This window comes from Taudactylus pleione, unplaced genomic scaffold (assembly GCF_031769625.1).
Source record: "Taudactylus pleione unplaced genomic scaffold, aTauple2 ptg001020l, whole genome shotgun sequence".
Taxonomy (NCBI): Eukaryota; Metazoa; Chordata; class Amphibia; order Anura; family Myobatrachidae; genus Taudactylus; species Taudactylus pleione.
The window spans coordinates 744,629-762,621 of record NW_028285421.1 but is presented as its reverse complement, the minus strand read 5'-3'; the positions used below and the strand labels follow the sequence as shown (position 1 = coordinate 762,621).

Here is a 17,993-nt window from a genome sequence, read left to right as displayed (position 1 = left end):
CAGCACCCCCATATACCTGTCCTATCCATACAGCACCAAATATACCTGTACTATCCATACAGCACCCCCATATACCTGTCATATCCATACAGCACCCACATATATCTGTCCCATTCATACAGCACCCCCATATCCCTGTCCCATCCATACAACACCCATATACCTGTCCCATCTATACAGCACCCCCATATCCCTGTCCCATCCATACAGCACCCCATATACATCCATACAGCCCCCCAAACACCTGTCCCATCCATACAGCACCCCCATATACCTGTCCAATCCATACAGCACCCATATACCTGTCCCATCCATACAGCTCCCCCATATTCCTGTCCTATCCGTACAGCACCCCATATACCTGTCCCATCCATACAGCACCCCCATATACCTGTCACATCCATACAGCACCCCATATACCTGTCCAATCCATACAGCACCCCCATAAACCTGTCCCATCCATACAGCATCCCAAACACCTGTACCATCCATACAGCACCCCCATATACCTGTCCCATCCATACAACACCCCATATATCTGTCCCATCCATACAGCACCCCATATACCTCTCCCACCCATACAGCACCCGAAACACCTGTCCCATCCATACAGCACCCCCGTATACCTGTCCCATCCATACAGCACCCCCATATACCTGTCCCATCCATACAGCACCCCCGTATACCTGTCCCATCCATACAGCACCCCATATACCTGTCCCATCCATACAACACCCATACACCTGTCCCATTTATACAGCAACCCCATATCCCTGTCCCATCCATACAGCACCCCATATACATCCATACAGCCTCCCAAACACCTGTCCCATCCATACAGCACCCCCATATACTTGTCCCATCCATACAGAACCCCATATACCTGTCCCATCCATACAGCACACCCATAAACCTGTCACATCCATACAACACCCCTTATACCTGTCCCATCCATACAGCACCCCCATAAACCTGTCCCATCCATACAGCACCCCAAACACCTGTCCCATCCATACAGCACCCCCATATACCTGTCCCATCCATACAGCACCCCATATATCTGTCCCATCCATACAGCACCCCATATACCTGTCCCATCCATACAGCACCCCATATACCTGTCCCATCCATACAGCACCCGAAACACCTGTCCCATCCATACAGCACCCTCTTATACCTGTCCCATCCACACAGCACCCCCATATACCTGTCCCATCCAGACAGCACCCCATATACCTGTCCCATCCATACAGCTCCCCCATATACCTGTCCTTTCCGTACAGCACCCCCATATACCTGTCCCATCCATACAGCACCCTCATATACCTGTCCCTCCATACAGCTCCCCAATATACCTGTCCCATCCATACTGCACCCCCATATACCTGTCCCATCCATACAGCACCACCGTATACCTTTTCCATCCATACAGCTCTCCCATATACCTGTCCTATCCGTACAGCACCCCCAAATACCTGTCCCATTCTTACAGCCCCCCATATACCTGTCCCATCCATACTGCACCCCCATATACCTGTCCCATCTATACAGTACCCCCATATACCTGTCCCATCCATACAGCACCCCCATATACCTGTCCCATCCATACGGCCCCCCCATACACCTGTCCCATCTATACAGCTCCCCCATACACCTGTCCCATCCATACAGCACCCCCATACACCTGTCGTATCCATACAGCACCCCCATATACCTGCCCCATCCATACAGCACCCTCATATACCTGTCCCTCCATACAGCTCCCCAATATACCTGTCCCATCCATACTGCACCCCCATATACCTGTCCCATCCATACAGCACCACCGTATACCTGTCCCATCCATACAGCTCTCCCATATACCTGTCCTATCCGTACAGCACCCCCATATACCTGTCCCATTCTTACAGCCCCCCATATACCTGTCCCATCCATACAGCACCCCCATATACCTGTCCCATCCAGACAGCACCCCATATACCTGTCCCATCCATACAGCTCCCCCATATACCTGTCCTTTCCGTACAGCACCCCCATATACCTGTCCCATCCATACAGCACCCCCATATACCTGTCCCATCCATACGGCCCCCCCCATACACCTGTCCCATCTATACAGCTCCCCCATATACCTGTCCCATCCATACAGCACCCCATATACCTGTCCCATCCATACAGCACCCGAAACACCTGTCCCATCCATACAGCACCCTCTTATACCTGTCCCATCCATACAGCACCCCCATATACCTGTCCCATCCAGACAGCACCCCATATACCTGTCCCATCCATACAGCTCCCCCATATTCCTGTCCTTTCCGTACAGCACCCCCATATACCTGTCCCATCCATACAGCACCCTCATATACCTGTCCCTCCATACAGCTCCCCAATATACCTGTCCCATCCATACTGCACCCCCATATACCTGTCCCATCCATACAGCACCACCGTATACCTGTCCCATCCATACAGCTCTCCCATATACCTGTCCTATCCGTACAGCACCCCCATATACCTGTCCCATTCTTACAGCCCCCCATATACCTGTCCCATTCATACAGCACCCCCATATACCTGTCCCATCCAGACAGCACCCCATATACCTGTCCCATCCATACAGCTCCCCCATATACCTGTCCTTTCCGTACAGCACCCCCATATACCTGTCCCATCCATACAGCACCCCCATATACCTGTCCCATCCAGAGAGCACCCCATATACCTGTCCCATCCATACAGCACCCCCATATACCTGTCCCATCCATACAGCACCCTCATATACCTGTCCCTCCATACAGCTCCCCAATATACCTGTCCCATCCATACTGCACCCCCATATACCTGTCCCATCCATACAGCACCACCGTATACCTGTCCCATCCATACTGCTCTCCCATATACCTGTCCTATCCGTACAGCACCCCCATATACCTGTCCCATTCTTACAGCCCCCCATATACCTGTCCCATCCATACGGCCCCCCCATATACCTGTCCCATCTATACACTACCCCCATATACCTGTCCGATCCATACAGCACCCCCATATACCTGTCCCATCCATACGGCCCCCCCATACACCTGTCCCATCTATACAGCTCCCCCATACAGCTGTCCCATCCATACAGCACCCCCATATACCTGTCGTATCCACACAGCACCCCCATATACCTGCCCCATCCATACAGCACCCCATATAAATGTCCCATCCATACCGCACCCCCATATACCTGTCCCATCCATACAGCACCCCATATACCTGTCCCATCCATACAGCACCCCATATACCTCTCCCATCCATACAGCACCCCCATACACCTGTCCCATCCATACAGCACCCATACAGCACCCCATACACCTGTCCCATCCATACAGCACCCCCATACACCTGTCCTATCCATACAGCACCCCCATACACCTGTCCCATCCATACAGCACCCCATATACCTGTCCCATCCATACAGCGCCCCATACACCTGTCCCATCCATACAGCACCCCCATACACCTCTCCCATCCATACAGCACCCCATATACCTGTCCCATCCATACAGCATGCCATATACCTGTCCCTCTCATACAGCACCCCCATATACCTGTCCCAACCATACAGCACCCCATATACCTGTCCCATCCATACAGCACCTCCATATACCTGTCCCTTCCATACAGCACCCCCATATACCTGTCCTATCCATACAGCACCAAATATACCTGTCCTATCCATACAGCACCCCCATATACCTGTCATATCCATACAGCAGCACCCCCATATACCTGTCCCATCCATACAACACCCATATACCTGTCCCATCTATACAGCACCCCCATATCCCTGTCCCATCCATACAGCACCTCATATACATCCATACAGCCCCCCAAACACCTGTCCCATCCATACAGCACCCCCATATACCTGTCCCATCCATACAGCACCCATATACCTGTCCCATCCATACAGCTCCCCCATATTCCTGTCCTATCCGTACAGCACCCCATATACCTGTCCCATCCATACAGCACCCCCATATACCTGTCACATCCATACAGCACCCCATATACCTGTCCCATCCATACAGCACCCCCATAAACCTGTCCCATTCATACAGCACCCCAAACTCCTGTCCCATCCATACAGCACCCCCATATACCTGTCCCATCCATACAACACCCCATATATCTGTCCCATCCATACAGCACCCCATATACCTCTCCCACCCATACAGCACCCGAAACACCTGTCCCATCCATACAGCACCCCCGTATACCTGTCCCATCCATACAGCACCCCCATATACCTGTCCCATTCATACAGCATCCCATATACCTGTCCCATCCATACAACACCCATACACCTGTCCCATTTATACAGCAACCCCATATCCCTGTCCCATCCATACAGCACCCCATATACATCCATACAGCCCCCCAAACACCTGTCCCATCCATACAGCACCCCCATATACTTGTCCCATCCATACAGCACCCCATATACCTGTCCCTTCCATACAGCACACCCATAAACCTGTCACATCCAAACAGCACCCGTTATACCTGTCCCATCCATACAGCACCCCCATAAACCTGTCCCATCCATACAGCACCCCAAACACCTGTCCCATCCATACAGCACCCCCATATACCTGTCCCATCCATACAGCACCCCATATATCTGTCCCATCCATACAGCACCCCATATACCTGTCCCATCCATACAGCACCCCATATACCTGTCCCATCCATACAGCACCCGAAACACCTGTCCCATCCATACAGCACCCTCTTATACCTGTCCCATCCATACAGCACCCCCATATACCTGTCCCATCCAGATAGCACCCCATATACCTGTCCCATCCATACAGCTCCCCCATATACCTGTCCTTTCCGTACAGCACCCCCATATACCTGTCCCATCCATACAGCACCCTCATATACCTGTCCCTCCATACAGCTCCCCAATATACCTGTCCCATCCATACTGCACCCCCATATACTTGTCACATCCATACAGCACCACCGTATACCTGTCCCATCCATACAGCTCTCCCATATACCTGTCCTATCCGTACAGCACCCCCATATACCTGTCCCATTCTTACAGCCCCCCATATACCTGTCCCATCCATACTGCACCCCCATATACCTGTCCCATCTATACAGTACCCCCATATACCTGTCCCATCCATAGAGTACCCCCACATACCTGTCCCATCCATACGGCCCCCCCCATACACCTGTCCCATCTATACAGCTCCCCCATACACCTGTTCCATCCATACAGCACCCCCATACACCTGTCGTATCCATACAGCACCCCCATATACCTGCCCCATCCATACAGCACCCTCATATACCTGTCCCTCCATACAGCTCCCCAATATACCTGTCCCATCCATACTGCACCCCCATATACCTGTCCCATCCATACAGCACCACCGTATACCTGTCCCATCCATACAGCTCTCCCATATACCTGTCCTATCCGTACAGCACCCCCATATACCTGTCCCATTCTTACAGCCCCCCATATACCTGTCCCATCCAGACAGCACCCCATATACCTGTCCCATCCATACAGCTCCCCCATATACCTGTCCTTTCCGTACAGCACCCCCATATACCTGTCCCATCCATACAGCACCCTCATATACCTGTCCCTCCATACAGCTCCCCAATATACCTGTCCCATCCATACTGCACCCCCATATACTTGTCCCATCCATACAGCACCACCGTATACCTGTCCCATCCATACAGCTCTCCCATATACCTGTCCTATCCGTACAGCACCCCCATATACCTGTCCCATTCTTACAGCCCCCCATATACCTGTCCCATCCATAGAGTACCCCCATATACCTGTCCCATCCATACGGCCCCCCCCATACACCTGTCCCATCTATACAGCTCCCCCATACACCTGTCCCATCCATACAGCACCCCCATACACCTGTCGTATCCATACAGCACCCCCATATACCTGCCCCATCCATACAGCACCCTCATATACCTGTCCCTCCATACAGCTCCCCAATATACCTGTCCCATCCATACTGCACACCCATATACCTATCCCATCCATACAGCACCACCGTATACCTGTCCCATCCATACAGCTCTCCCATATACCTGTCCTATCCGTACAGCACCCCCATATACCTGTCCCATTCTTACAGCCCCCCATATACCTGTCCCATCCAGACAGCACCCCATATACCTGTCCCATCCATACAGCTCCCCCATATACCTGTCCTTTCCGTACAGCACCCCCATATACCTGTCCCATCCATACAGCACCCTCATATACCTGTCCCTCCATACAGCTCCCCAATATACCTGTCCCATCCATACTGCACCCCCATATACTTGTCCCATCCATACAGCACCACCGTATACCTGTCCCATCCATACAGCTCTCCCATATACCTGTCCCATCCGTACAGCACCCCCATATACCTGTCCCATTCTTACAGCCCCCCATATACCTGTCCCATCCATACTCCACCCCCACATACCTGTCCCATCTATACAGTACCCCCATATACCTGTCCCATCCATAGAGTACCCCCATATACCTGTCCCATCCATATGGCCCCCCCCATACACCTGTCCCATCTATACAGCTCCCCCATACACCTGTCCCATCCATACAGCACCCCCATACACCTGTCGTATCCATACAGCACCCCCATATACCTGCCCCATCCATACAGCACCCTCATATACCTGTCCCTCCATACAGCTCCCCAATATACCTGTCCCATCCATACTGCACACCCATATACCTGTCCCATCCATACAGCACCACCGTATACCTGTCCCATCCATACAGCTCTCCCATATACCTGTCCTATCCGTACAGCACCCCCATATACCTGTCCCATTCTTACAGCCCCCCATATACCTGTCCCATCCAGACAGCACCCCATATACCTGTCCCATCCATACAGCTCCCCCATATACCTGTCCTTTCCGTACAGCACCCCCATATACCTGTCCCAACCATACAGCACCCCATATACCTGTCCCATCCATACAGCACCTCCATATACCTGTCCCTTCCATACAGCACCCCCATATACCTGTCCTATCCATACAGCACCAAATATACCTGTCCTATCCATACAGCACCCCCATATACCTGTCATATCCATACAGCAGCACCCCCATATATCTGTCCCATTCATACAGCACCCCCATATACCTGTCCCATTCTTACAGCCCCCCATATACCTCTCCCATCCATACAGCACCCCATATACCTGTCCCATCCATACAGCACGCCATATACCTGTCCCTCTCATACAGCACCCCCATATACCTGTCCCAACCATACAGCACCCCATATACCTGTCCCATCCATACAGCTCCCCCATATACCTGTCCTTTCCGTACAGCACCCCCATATACCTGTCCCATCCATACAGCACCCTCATATACCTGTCCCTCCATACAGCTCCCCAATATACCTGTCCCATCCATACTGCACCCCCATATACTTGTCCCATCCATACAGCACCACCGTATACCTGTCCCATCCATACAGCTCTCCCATATACCTGTCCTATCCGTACAGCACCCCCATATACCTGTCCCATTCTTACAGCCCCCCATATACCTGTCCCATCCATACTGCACCCCCATATACCTGTTCCATCTATACAGTACCCCCATATACCTGTCCCATCCATAGAGTACCCCCATATACCTGTCCCATCCATACGGCCCCCCCCATACACCTGTCCCATCTATACAGCTCCCCCATACACCTGTCCCATCCATACAGCACCCCCATACACCTGTCGTATCCATACAGCACCCCCATATACCTGCCCCATCCATACAGCACCCTCATATACCTGTCCCTCCATACAGCTCCCCAATATACCTGTCCCATCCATACTGCACACCCATATACCTGTCCCATCCATACAGCACCACCGTATACCTGTCCCATCCATACAGCTCTCCCATATACCTGTCCTATCCGTACAGCACCCCCATATACCTGTCCCATTCTTACAGCCCCCCATATACCTGTCCCATCCAGACAGCACCCCATATACCTGTCCCATCCATACAGCTCCCCCATATACCTGTCCTTTCCGTACAGCACCCCCATATACCTGTCCCAACCATACAGCACCCCATATACCTGTCCCATCCATACAGCACCTCCATATACCTGTCCCTTCCATACAGCACCCCCATATACCTGTCCTATCCATACAGCACCAAATATACCTGTCCTATCCATACAGCACCCCCATATACCTGTCATATCCATACAGCAGCACCCCCATATATCTGTCCCATTCATACAGCACCCCCATATACCTGTCCCATTCTTACAGCCCCCCATATACCTCTCCCATCCATACAGCACCCCATATACCTGTCCCATCCATACAGCACGCCATATACCTGTCCCTCTCATACAGCACCCCCATATACCTGTCCCAACCATACAGCACCCCATATACCTGTCCCATCCATACAGCACCTCCATATACCTGTCCCTTCCATACAGCACCCCCATATACCTGTCCTATCCATACAGCACCAAATATACCTGTCCTATCCATACAGCACCCCCATATACCTGTCATATCCATACAGCAGCACCCCCATATATCTGTCCCATTCATACAGCACCCCCATATACCTGTCCCATCCATACAACACCCATATACCTGTCCCATCTATACAGCACCCCCATATCCCTGTCCCATCCATACAGCACCCCATATACATCCATACAGCCCCCCAAACACCTATCCCATCCATACAGCACCCCCATATACCTGTCCCATCCATACAGCACCCATATACCTGTCCCATCCATACAGCTCCCCCATATTCCTGTCCTATCCGTACAGCACCCCATATACCTGTCCCATCCATACAGCACCCCCATATACCTGTCACATCCCTACAGCACCCCATATACCTGTCCCATCCATACAGCACCCCCATAAACCTGTCCCATTCATACAGCACCCCAAACACCTGTCCCATCCATACAGCACCCCCATATACCTGTCCCATCCATACAACACCCCATATATCTGTCCCATCCATACAGCACCCCATATACCTCTCCCACCCATACAGCACCCGAAACACCTGTCCCATCCATACAGCACCCCCGTATACCTGTCCCATCCATACAGCACCCCCATATACCTGTCCCATTCATACAGCATCCCATATACCTGTCCCATCCATACAACACCCATACACCTGTCCCATTTATACAGCAACCCCATATCCCTGTCCCATCCATACAGCACCCCATATACATCCATACAGCCCCCCAAACACCTGTCCCATCCATACAGCACCCCCATATACTTGTCCCATCCATACAGCACCCCATATACCTGTCCCATCCATACAGCACCCCCATAAACCTGTCCCATCCATACAGCACCCCAAACACCTGTCCCATCCATACAGCACCCCCATATACCTGTCCCATCCATACAGCACCCCATATATCTGTCCCATCCATACAGCACCCCATATACCTGTCCCATCCATACAGCACCCCATATACCTGTCCCATCCATACAGCACCCGAAACACCTGTCCCATCCATACAGCACCCTCTTATACCTGTCCCATCCATACAGCACCCCCATATACCTGTCCCATCCAGATAGCACCCCATATACCTGTCCCATCCATACAGCTCCCCCATATACCTGTCCTTTCCGTACAGCACCCCCATATACCTGTCCCATCCATACAGCACCCTCATATACCTGTCCCTCCATACAGCTCCCCAATATACCTGTCCCATCCATACTGCACCCCCATATACTTGTCCCATCCATACAGCACCACCGTATACCTGTCCCATCCATACAGCTCTCCCATATACCTGTCCTATCCGTACAGCACCCCCATATACCTGTCCCATTCTTACAGCCCCCCATATACCTGTCCCATCCATACTGCACCCCCATATACCTGTCCCATCTATACAGTACCCCCATATACCTGTCCCATCCATAGAGTACCCCCATATACCTGTCCCATCCATACGGCCCCCCCCATACACCTGTCCCATCTATACAGCTCCCCCATACACCTGTTCCATCCATACAGCACCCCCATACACCTGTCGTATCCATACAGCACCCCCATATACCTGCCCCATCCATACAGCACCCTCATATACCTGTCCCTCCATACAGCTCCCCAATATACCTGTCCCATCCATACTGCACCCCCATATACCTGTCCCATCCATACAGCACCACCGTATACCTGTCCCATCCATACAGCTCTCCCATATACCTGTCCTATCCGTACAGCACCCCCATATACCTGTCCCATTCTTACAGCCCCCCATATACCTGTCCCATCCAGACAGCACCCCATATACCTGTCCCATCCATACAGCTCCCCCATATACCTGTCCTTTCCGTACAGCACCCCCATATACCTGTCCCATCCATACAGCACCCTCATATACCTGTCCCTCCATACAGCTCCCCAATATACCTGTCCCATCCATACTGCACCCCCATATACTTGTCCCATCCATACAGCACCACCGTATACCTGTCCCATCCATACAGCTCTCCCATATACCTGTCCTATCCGTACAGCACCCCCATATACCTGTCCCATTCTTACAGCCCCCCATATACCTGTCCCATCCATACTGCACCCCCATATACCTGTCCCATCTATACAGTACCCCCATATACCTGTCCCATCCATAGAGTACCCCCATATACCTGTCCCATCCATACGGCCCCCCCCATACACCTGTCCCATCTATACAGCTCCCCCATACACCTGTCCCATCCATACAGCACCCCCATACACCTGTCGTATCCATACAGCACCCCCATATACCTGCCCCATCCATACAGCACCCTCATATACCTGTCCCTCCATACAGCTCCCCAATATACCTGTCCCATCCATACTGCACACCCATATACCTGTCCCATCCATACAGCACCACCGTATACCTGTCCCATCCATACAGCTCTCCCATATACCTGTCCTATCCGTACAGCACCCCCATATACCTGTCCCATTCTTACAGCCCCCCATATACCTGTCCCATCCAGACAGCACCCCATATACCTGTCCCATCCATACAGCTCCCGCATATACCTGTCCTTTCCATACAGCACCCCCATATACCTGTCCCATCCATACAGCACCCTCATATACCTGTCCCTCCATACAGCTCCCCAATATACCTGTCCCATCCATACTGCACCCCCATATACCTGTCCCATCCATACAGCACCACCGTATACCTGTCCCATCCATACAGCTCTCCCATATACCTGTCCTATCCGTACAGCACCCCCATATACCTGTCCCATTCTTACAGCCCCCCATATACCTGTCCAATCCATACGGCCCCCCCCATATACCTGTCCCATCTATACACTACCCCCATATATACCTGTCCCATCCATACAGCACCCCCATATACCTGTCCTATCCATACGGCCCCCCCATACACCTGTCCCATCTATACAGCTCCCCCATACACCTGTCCCATCCATACACCACCCCCATATACCTGTCGTATCCACACAGCACCCCCATATACCTGCCCCATCCATACAGCACCCCATATAAATGTCCCATCCATACCGCACCCCCATATACCTGTCCCATCCGTACAGCACCCCATATACCTGTCCCATCCATACAGCACCCCATATATCTCTCCCATCCATACAGCACCCCCATACACCTGTCCCATCCATACAGCACCCCATATACCTGTCCCATCCATACAGCACCCCATACACCTGTCCTATCCATACAGCACCCCCATACACCTGTCCTATCCATACAGCACCCCCATACACCTGTCCCATCCATACAGCACCCCATATACCTGTCCCATCCATACAGCGCCCCATACACCTGTCCCATCCATACAGCACCACCATACACCTCTCCCATCCATACAGCACCCCATATACCTGTCCCATCCATACAGCACGCCATATACCTGTCCCACCCATACAGCACCCCCATATACCTGTCCCATCCATACAGCACCCCATATACCTGTCCCATCCATACAGCACCCCATATACCTGTCCCTTCCATACAGCACCCCATATACTTGTCCCATTCTTACAGCCCCCTATATATCTGTCCCATCCATACAGTATCCCATATACCTGTCCCATCCATACAGCACCCCCATATACCTGTCCCATCCATACAGCGCCCTATATACCTGTCCTATCCATACAGCACCCCCATATACCTGTCCCATTCATACAGCACCCTCATATACCTGTCCCATCCACACAGCACCCCCATATACCTGTCCCATCCATACAGCACCTCCATATACCTGTCCCATTCATACAGCATCCCATATACCTGTCCCATGCATACAGCCCCCCAAATACCTGTCCCATCCATACAGCACCCCATATACCTGTCCCATCCATACTGCACCCATATACCTGTCCCATACATACAGCACCCCATATACCTGACCCATCCATACAGCACCCCATATACCTATCCCATCCATACAGCACCCCATATACCTGTCCCATCCATACAGCACCCCAGTAAACCTGTCCCATCCATACAGCACCCCCATATTCCTGTCCCATTCATACAGTTCCCCCATATACCTGTCCCATTCATACAGCACCCCCATCTACCTGTCCTACTCATACAGCCCCTCATGTACCTGTCGTATCCATACAGCACCCCCATATACCTGTCCCTCTCATACAGCACCCCCATATACCTGTCCCATCCATACAGCAGCCCATATACCTGTCCCATCCATACAGCACCTCCATATACCTGTCCCTTCCATACAGCACCCCCATATACCTGTCCCATCCATACAGCACCCCATATACCTGTCCCATCCATACAGCACGCCATATACCTGTCCCATCCATACAGCACCCCCATATACCTGTCCCATCCATACAGCACCCCATATACCTGTCCCATCCATACAGCACCCCATATATCTGTCCCTTCCATACAGCACCCCATATACTTGTCCCATTCTTACAGCCCCCTATATATCTGTCCCATCCATACAGTATCCCATATACCTGTCCCATCCATACAGCACCCCCATATACCTGTCCCATCCATACAGCGCCCTATATACCTGTCCTATCCATACAGCACCCCCATATACCTGTCCCATTCATACAGCACCCTCATATACCTGTCCCATCCATACAGCACCCCCATATACCTGTCCCATCCATACAGCACCTCCATATACCTGTCCCATTCATACAGCATCCCATATACCTGTCCCATTCATACAGCCCCCCAAATACCTGTCCCATCCATACAGCACCCCCATATACCTGTCCCATCCATACTGCACCCATATACCTGTCCCATACATACAGCACCCCATATACCTGACCCATCCATACAGCACCCCATATACCTATCCCATCCATACAGCACCCCATATACCTGTCCCATCCATACAGCACCCCAGTAAACCTGTCCCATCCATACAGCACCCCCATATTCCTGTCCCATTCATACAGTTCCCCCATATACCTGTCCCATTCATACAGCACCCCCATCTACCTGTCCTACTCATACAGCACCTCATGTACCTGTCGTATCCATACAGCACCCCCATATACCTGTCCCTCTCATACAGCACCCCCATATACCTGTCCCATCCATACAGCAGCCCATATACCTGTCCCATCCATACAGCACCTCCATATACCTGTCCCTTCCATACAGCACCCCCATATACCTGTCCTATCCATACAGCACCAAATATACCTGTCCTATCCATACAGCACCCCCATATACCTGTCATATCCATACAGCACCCCCATATACCTGTCCCATCCATACAACACCCATATACCTGTCCCATCTATACAGCACCCCCATATCCCTGTCCCATCCATACAGCACCCCATATACATCCATACAGCCCCTCAAACACCTGTCCCATCCATACAGCACCCCCATATACCTGTCCCATCCATACAGCACCCATATACCTGTCCCATCCATACAGCTCCCCCATATTCCTGTCCTATCCGTACAGCACCCCCATATACCTGTCCCATCCATACAGCACCCTCAAATACATGTCCCTCCATACAGCTCCCCCATATACCTGTCCCATCCATACTGCACCCCCATATACCTGTCCCATCCATACAGCACCCCCGTATACCTGTCCCATCCATACAGCTCCCCCATATACCTGTCCTATCCGTACAGCACCCCAATATACCTGTCCCATCCATACAGCACCCCTCATACCTGTCCCTTTCTTACAGCCTCCCATATACCTGTGCCATCCATACGGCCCCCCCATATAACTGTCCCATCTATACAGTATCCCCATATACCTGTCCCATCCATACAGCACCCCATATACCTGTCCCATCCATACGGCCCCCCATATACCTGTCCCATCTATACAGCTCCTCCATACACCTTTCCCATCCATACAGCACCCCCATACACCTGTCCTATCCATACAGCACCCCCATATACCTGCCCCATCCATACAGCACCCCATATAACTGTCCCATCCATACAGCTCCCCCAAAACACCTGTCCCATCCATACATCCCCCCCAAAATTCCTGACCAAAAACTTTATACCCATTTTCCAACACTTTTTACATTTTCACCCCAAAAATGACAAATCATTATTAGGGATATTTAAGCTCATTTAATTTTTTTTTGTTTAATTAGTCACTAGGGGGTGTATACAAAGCGTTATGAACCAAGGGCCTGATTAAGGACCTGATTCAGAGCCGCTCGTAAGCGTCCGCTCGTTCGCACTGAGCGATGTTCGCACATCTGCGCATGCGTACGGATCGTTATACGCATGCGCGAACCAGTCAGTGCGGCCGAAAATCGTTTGTTTGCTATATAGCGAATGCCTGCTACTTTGAGTGACAGGAGGAGGCGTATGTGGGTGGTAACGGGAAGGTGCTTGGAAACGGGGAGTGGAGTTCAGAACGCAGGCGTGCTTAAAGGTCAAAACGGGCGTTTTAAGGGAGTGCATAATTAATACAGCAGTGTCATTGACCACGTCACTGGGTTATTTTATAGTCAGAACTGCTCGCAATATAGTGGTAGGAAAAACCAACCACAAGAATAGCGAGCAGTTCATACGCTGTTCGATGTACTCGATTAATCTAATAAATAGCGGACATGACGTATGGTGCGAGCGGCCAGGGGGCATATTTTTCAAAATTCCGTTTTGCTCGCTCGTTCAGACTTAGAGGCGTGAACAGACCGCAAAGAGCGAACGGTTCATTTGAATAGCCACCCCTTGTTTTTGAACGTACGACCGCAAATAGCGAGCGGCTCTGAATCAGGGCCTAAGACCGACTCGCAAGTGCTATGCGCTCCCAAGTGAGTCGATGGCTGGGCAGTGCGCACGCCCCGGAGCAAGAGAGAAATTCTCTTGCTCCGGTGCTCGCTACAAACGGGGTGGCTGTCAATGTTGATCGACAGCTTGCCCCGTTTTGTAGGCGGGGAGGGGGGGTGGCTGGCCAAACGGTGGTTTTCCCGAAGGAACGCCTGCCATTTGGGGGTGGCCCTACTGACATCACGAGTGATGTCAGCAGTGAGCTTCCGGCTCTATTAGAGCCAGAAGCTCACTGGGGCTTGTGGCAGACGAGACCCTACCACAAGGGTCTTGTGGCAAGTCCCGATGGTCGCGACCATCACCTGGCCGCTTGCTAAAGCTGTGGGTGGTCACCCACAGCTTAGCGAGCGGCCAGGAGGACGGACACATAAAAAAAAAAAAAACGTCCTTCAGACCTGCGAGCTGCGTCCGGCAGCGAGCGGGTCTGAATCAGGGCCAAAGTCCCCACATTTTTAGCCAAAAATAGAGATTTTGCTAATTTTTTCACCTACTCTGAGATGGTAGAAACTTTTTGCCGGTCTCTGCATATGGAGTTTTCGCACATGCAATTTTATATGATGATAAGCATGCATGCATCAAAAGTTCGCATTGGCGGACTCTATTTGCCAAATGCGACTTATTGCACCTAATTGAATACGGCCCTCATTCTCTCAGGAGGAACCAGTACATCAGCCTCACATTAAGGTTAAACAGTGTAATAAGAGGTCCTTAGGTCACCCACCTAATAAACACACTCTAATAGGAGGCATAATAACGTCAACTTCACATCACTATCAAAACGGGTAATATGAGGCCCAGAAATATGAATACTAAGAGAGAGCTTGATGGAAGAGTGAGGTTTATTTGTCTTCTAATATATTAAAAATAAAGAAAAGACACAGATGCTAATTTAGCTTATGGCAGAACCGCGTTCACAGGCACCGGACCACCGGCTAGCTGAGTAAGCCTCAGCTTAATAAGGTTGGCCAGCTTGTGAAGCAAGGAAACTGTGTCTGTGGACACATCGCCTGGCCTTGCCACTCCAGGAAAACATGGAACGCTGGCTGTCCCCAACCCTTAAATGTCTCTACCTGTCAATCAATCAGAGACAGAAAAGAGGCTGCGTGCAATCACATTTGCAGAACAAGTCCTCAGGACACATACCCAGCAGACACACACTAACAGGAGGAACCAGAACATCAGCCTCACATCATGATTAAACAGTCCTTAGGTCACCCACGTAATAAACACACTCATAAGATGAACCATAACATCAGCCTCATATCACCATCACACTAACAAGAGGTCCTCAGGACACCCATCCAACAACTCTCATAGGAGGAACCAGAACATAAGCCTCACATCCCCATCACACTAACAAGAGGTCCTCAGGACATCCATCCAACAACTCTAATATTAGGAACTAAAACATCAGCCTCACATCCCCATCACAATAACAAGAGGTCCTCAAGATATCCATCCAACAACTCTAATAGGAGGAACCAGAACATCAACCTCACATCTCCATCACGCTAACAAGATGTCCTCAGGACACCCATCCAACATCTCTCATAGGAGGAACTAGATCATCAGCTTCACATCACAATCACACTAACAAGAGGTCCTCAGGACATCCATCCAACAACTCTAATATCAGGAACTAAAACATCAGCCTCACATTCCCATCACAATAACACAAGAGGTCCTCAGGACATCCATCCAACAACTCTCATAGTAAGAACTAGACCATCAGCCTTACATCCCCATCAAACTAACAAGAGGTGCTCAGGACATCCATCCAACAACTCTAATTGGAGAAACTAGAACATCAGTCTCACATCATGACCACACTGAGTAGAGAGTTTCCCAAGGAACCCAACCAACACACATTCTTAGAGGAGGAACCAGAACCTTAGCCTCACATCTTGATAAAACAGTGTAATGAGAATTCCTTAGGTCACCCATCTAATAAACACACTCTAATAGGAGGCATAATAACATCAACGTCACATCACTATCAAAAAGGGTGATATGACACCCTCACTGGCACCCACCCAAAAACATAAACTCTAATAAGAGAAATCAGAGCACCAGTCTCACATCATAATCACACTCAGTAATAGGAGGTTCTCAGGGCATCCAACTAGCTAACACATACTCTTATAGGAAGAACTAAAACATGAGGCTCACAACACCATTGCTTTCAATTATAGAATGCCCTCAGGGCACCACCCAGCCTCACATCACCAGTATGTGCCCCCATCACACCTATTACCAGTCTGTGCCCCATTACACACAATTTATTTTGATATTACTGTATATTGGGTTATTAGGGGGTTCCCTCTTACCGTTAGTAACCTCTTGTTATTGACTTTGCCCACTGTACTGTGGTCATGCAACTTCACTGCAACCACCAAGCTTCTTCACCCGCACTTGTTACCACTTTCTTCCACCCAGGACAGTACGTCAGCAACTTCTGGGTATGTGTGGACACTCTGCAGCAACACTTCTTGGATAGTGTCATCTAACTTCCACTGGTCCCTCACCATGGACCAGTCCCAGCCCGGTAGCTGGCAGAGGGCTTTAGCTTGGAG

At 50.9% G+C, this 17,993-nt stretch overlaps 1 protein-coding gene across 1 annotated transcript in view; it reads left to right on the top strand.

Moving 5' to 3' along the window:
- The window catches only part of LOC148454256 (uncharacterized), a 40,179-nt gene extending 23,116 nt beyond the window's left edge, over window positions 1-17,063 (top strand). Inside the window, exons 6-9 of the mRNA XM_088461124.1 lie at window positions 1,493-1,746; window positions 1,966-2,104; window positions 2,952-3,204; window positions 16,896-17,063. Of these exons, the coding sequence (XP_088317250.1) occupies window positions 1,493-1,746; window positions 1,966-2,104; window positions 2,952-3,204; window positions 16,896-17,063 (814 nt within the window). The remainder of the gene's footprint in view (window positions 1-1,492; window positions 1,747-1,965; window positions 2,105-2,951; window positions 3,205-16,895) is intronic.
- Window positions 17,064-17,993: the final 930 nt, after the last annotated feature.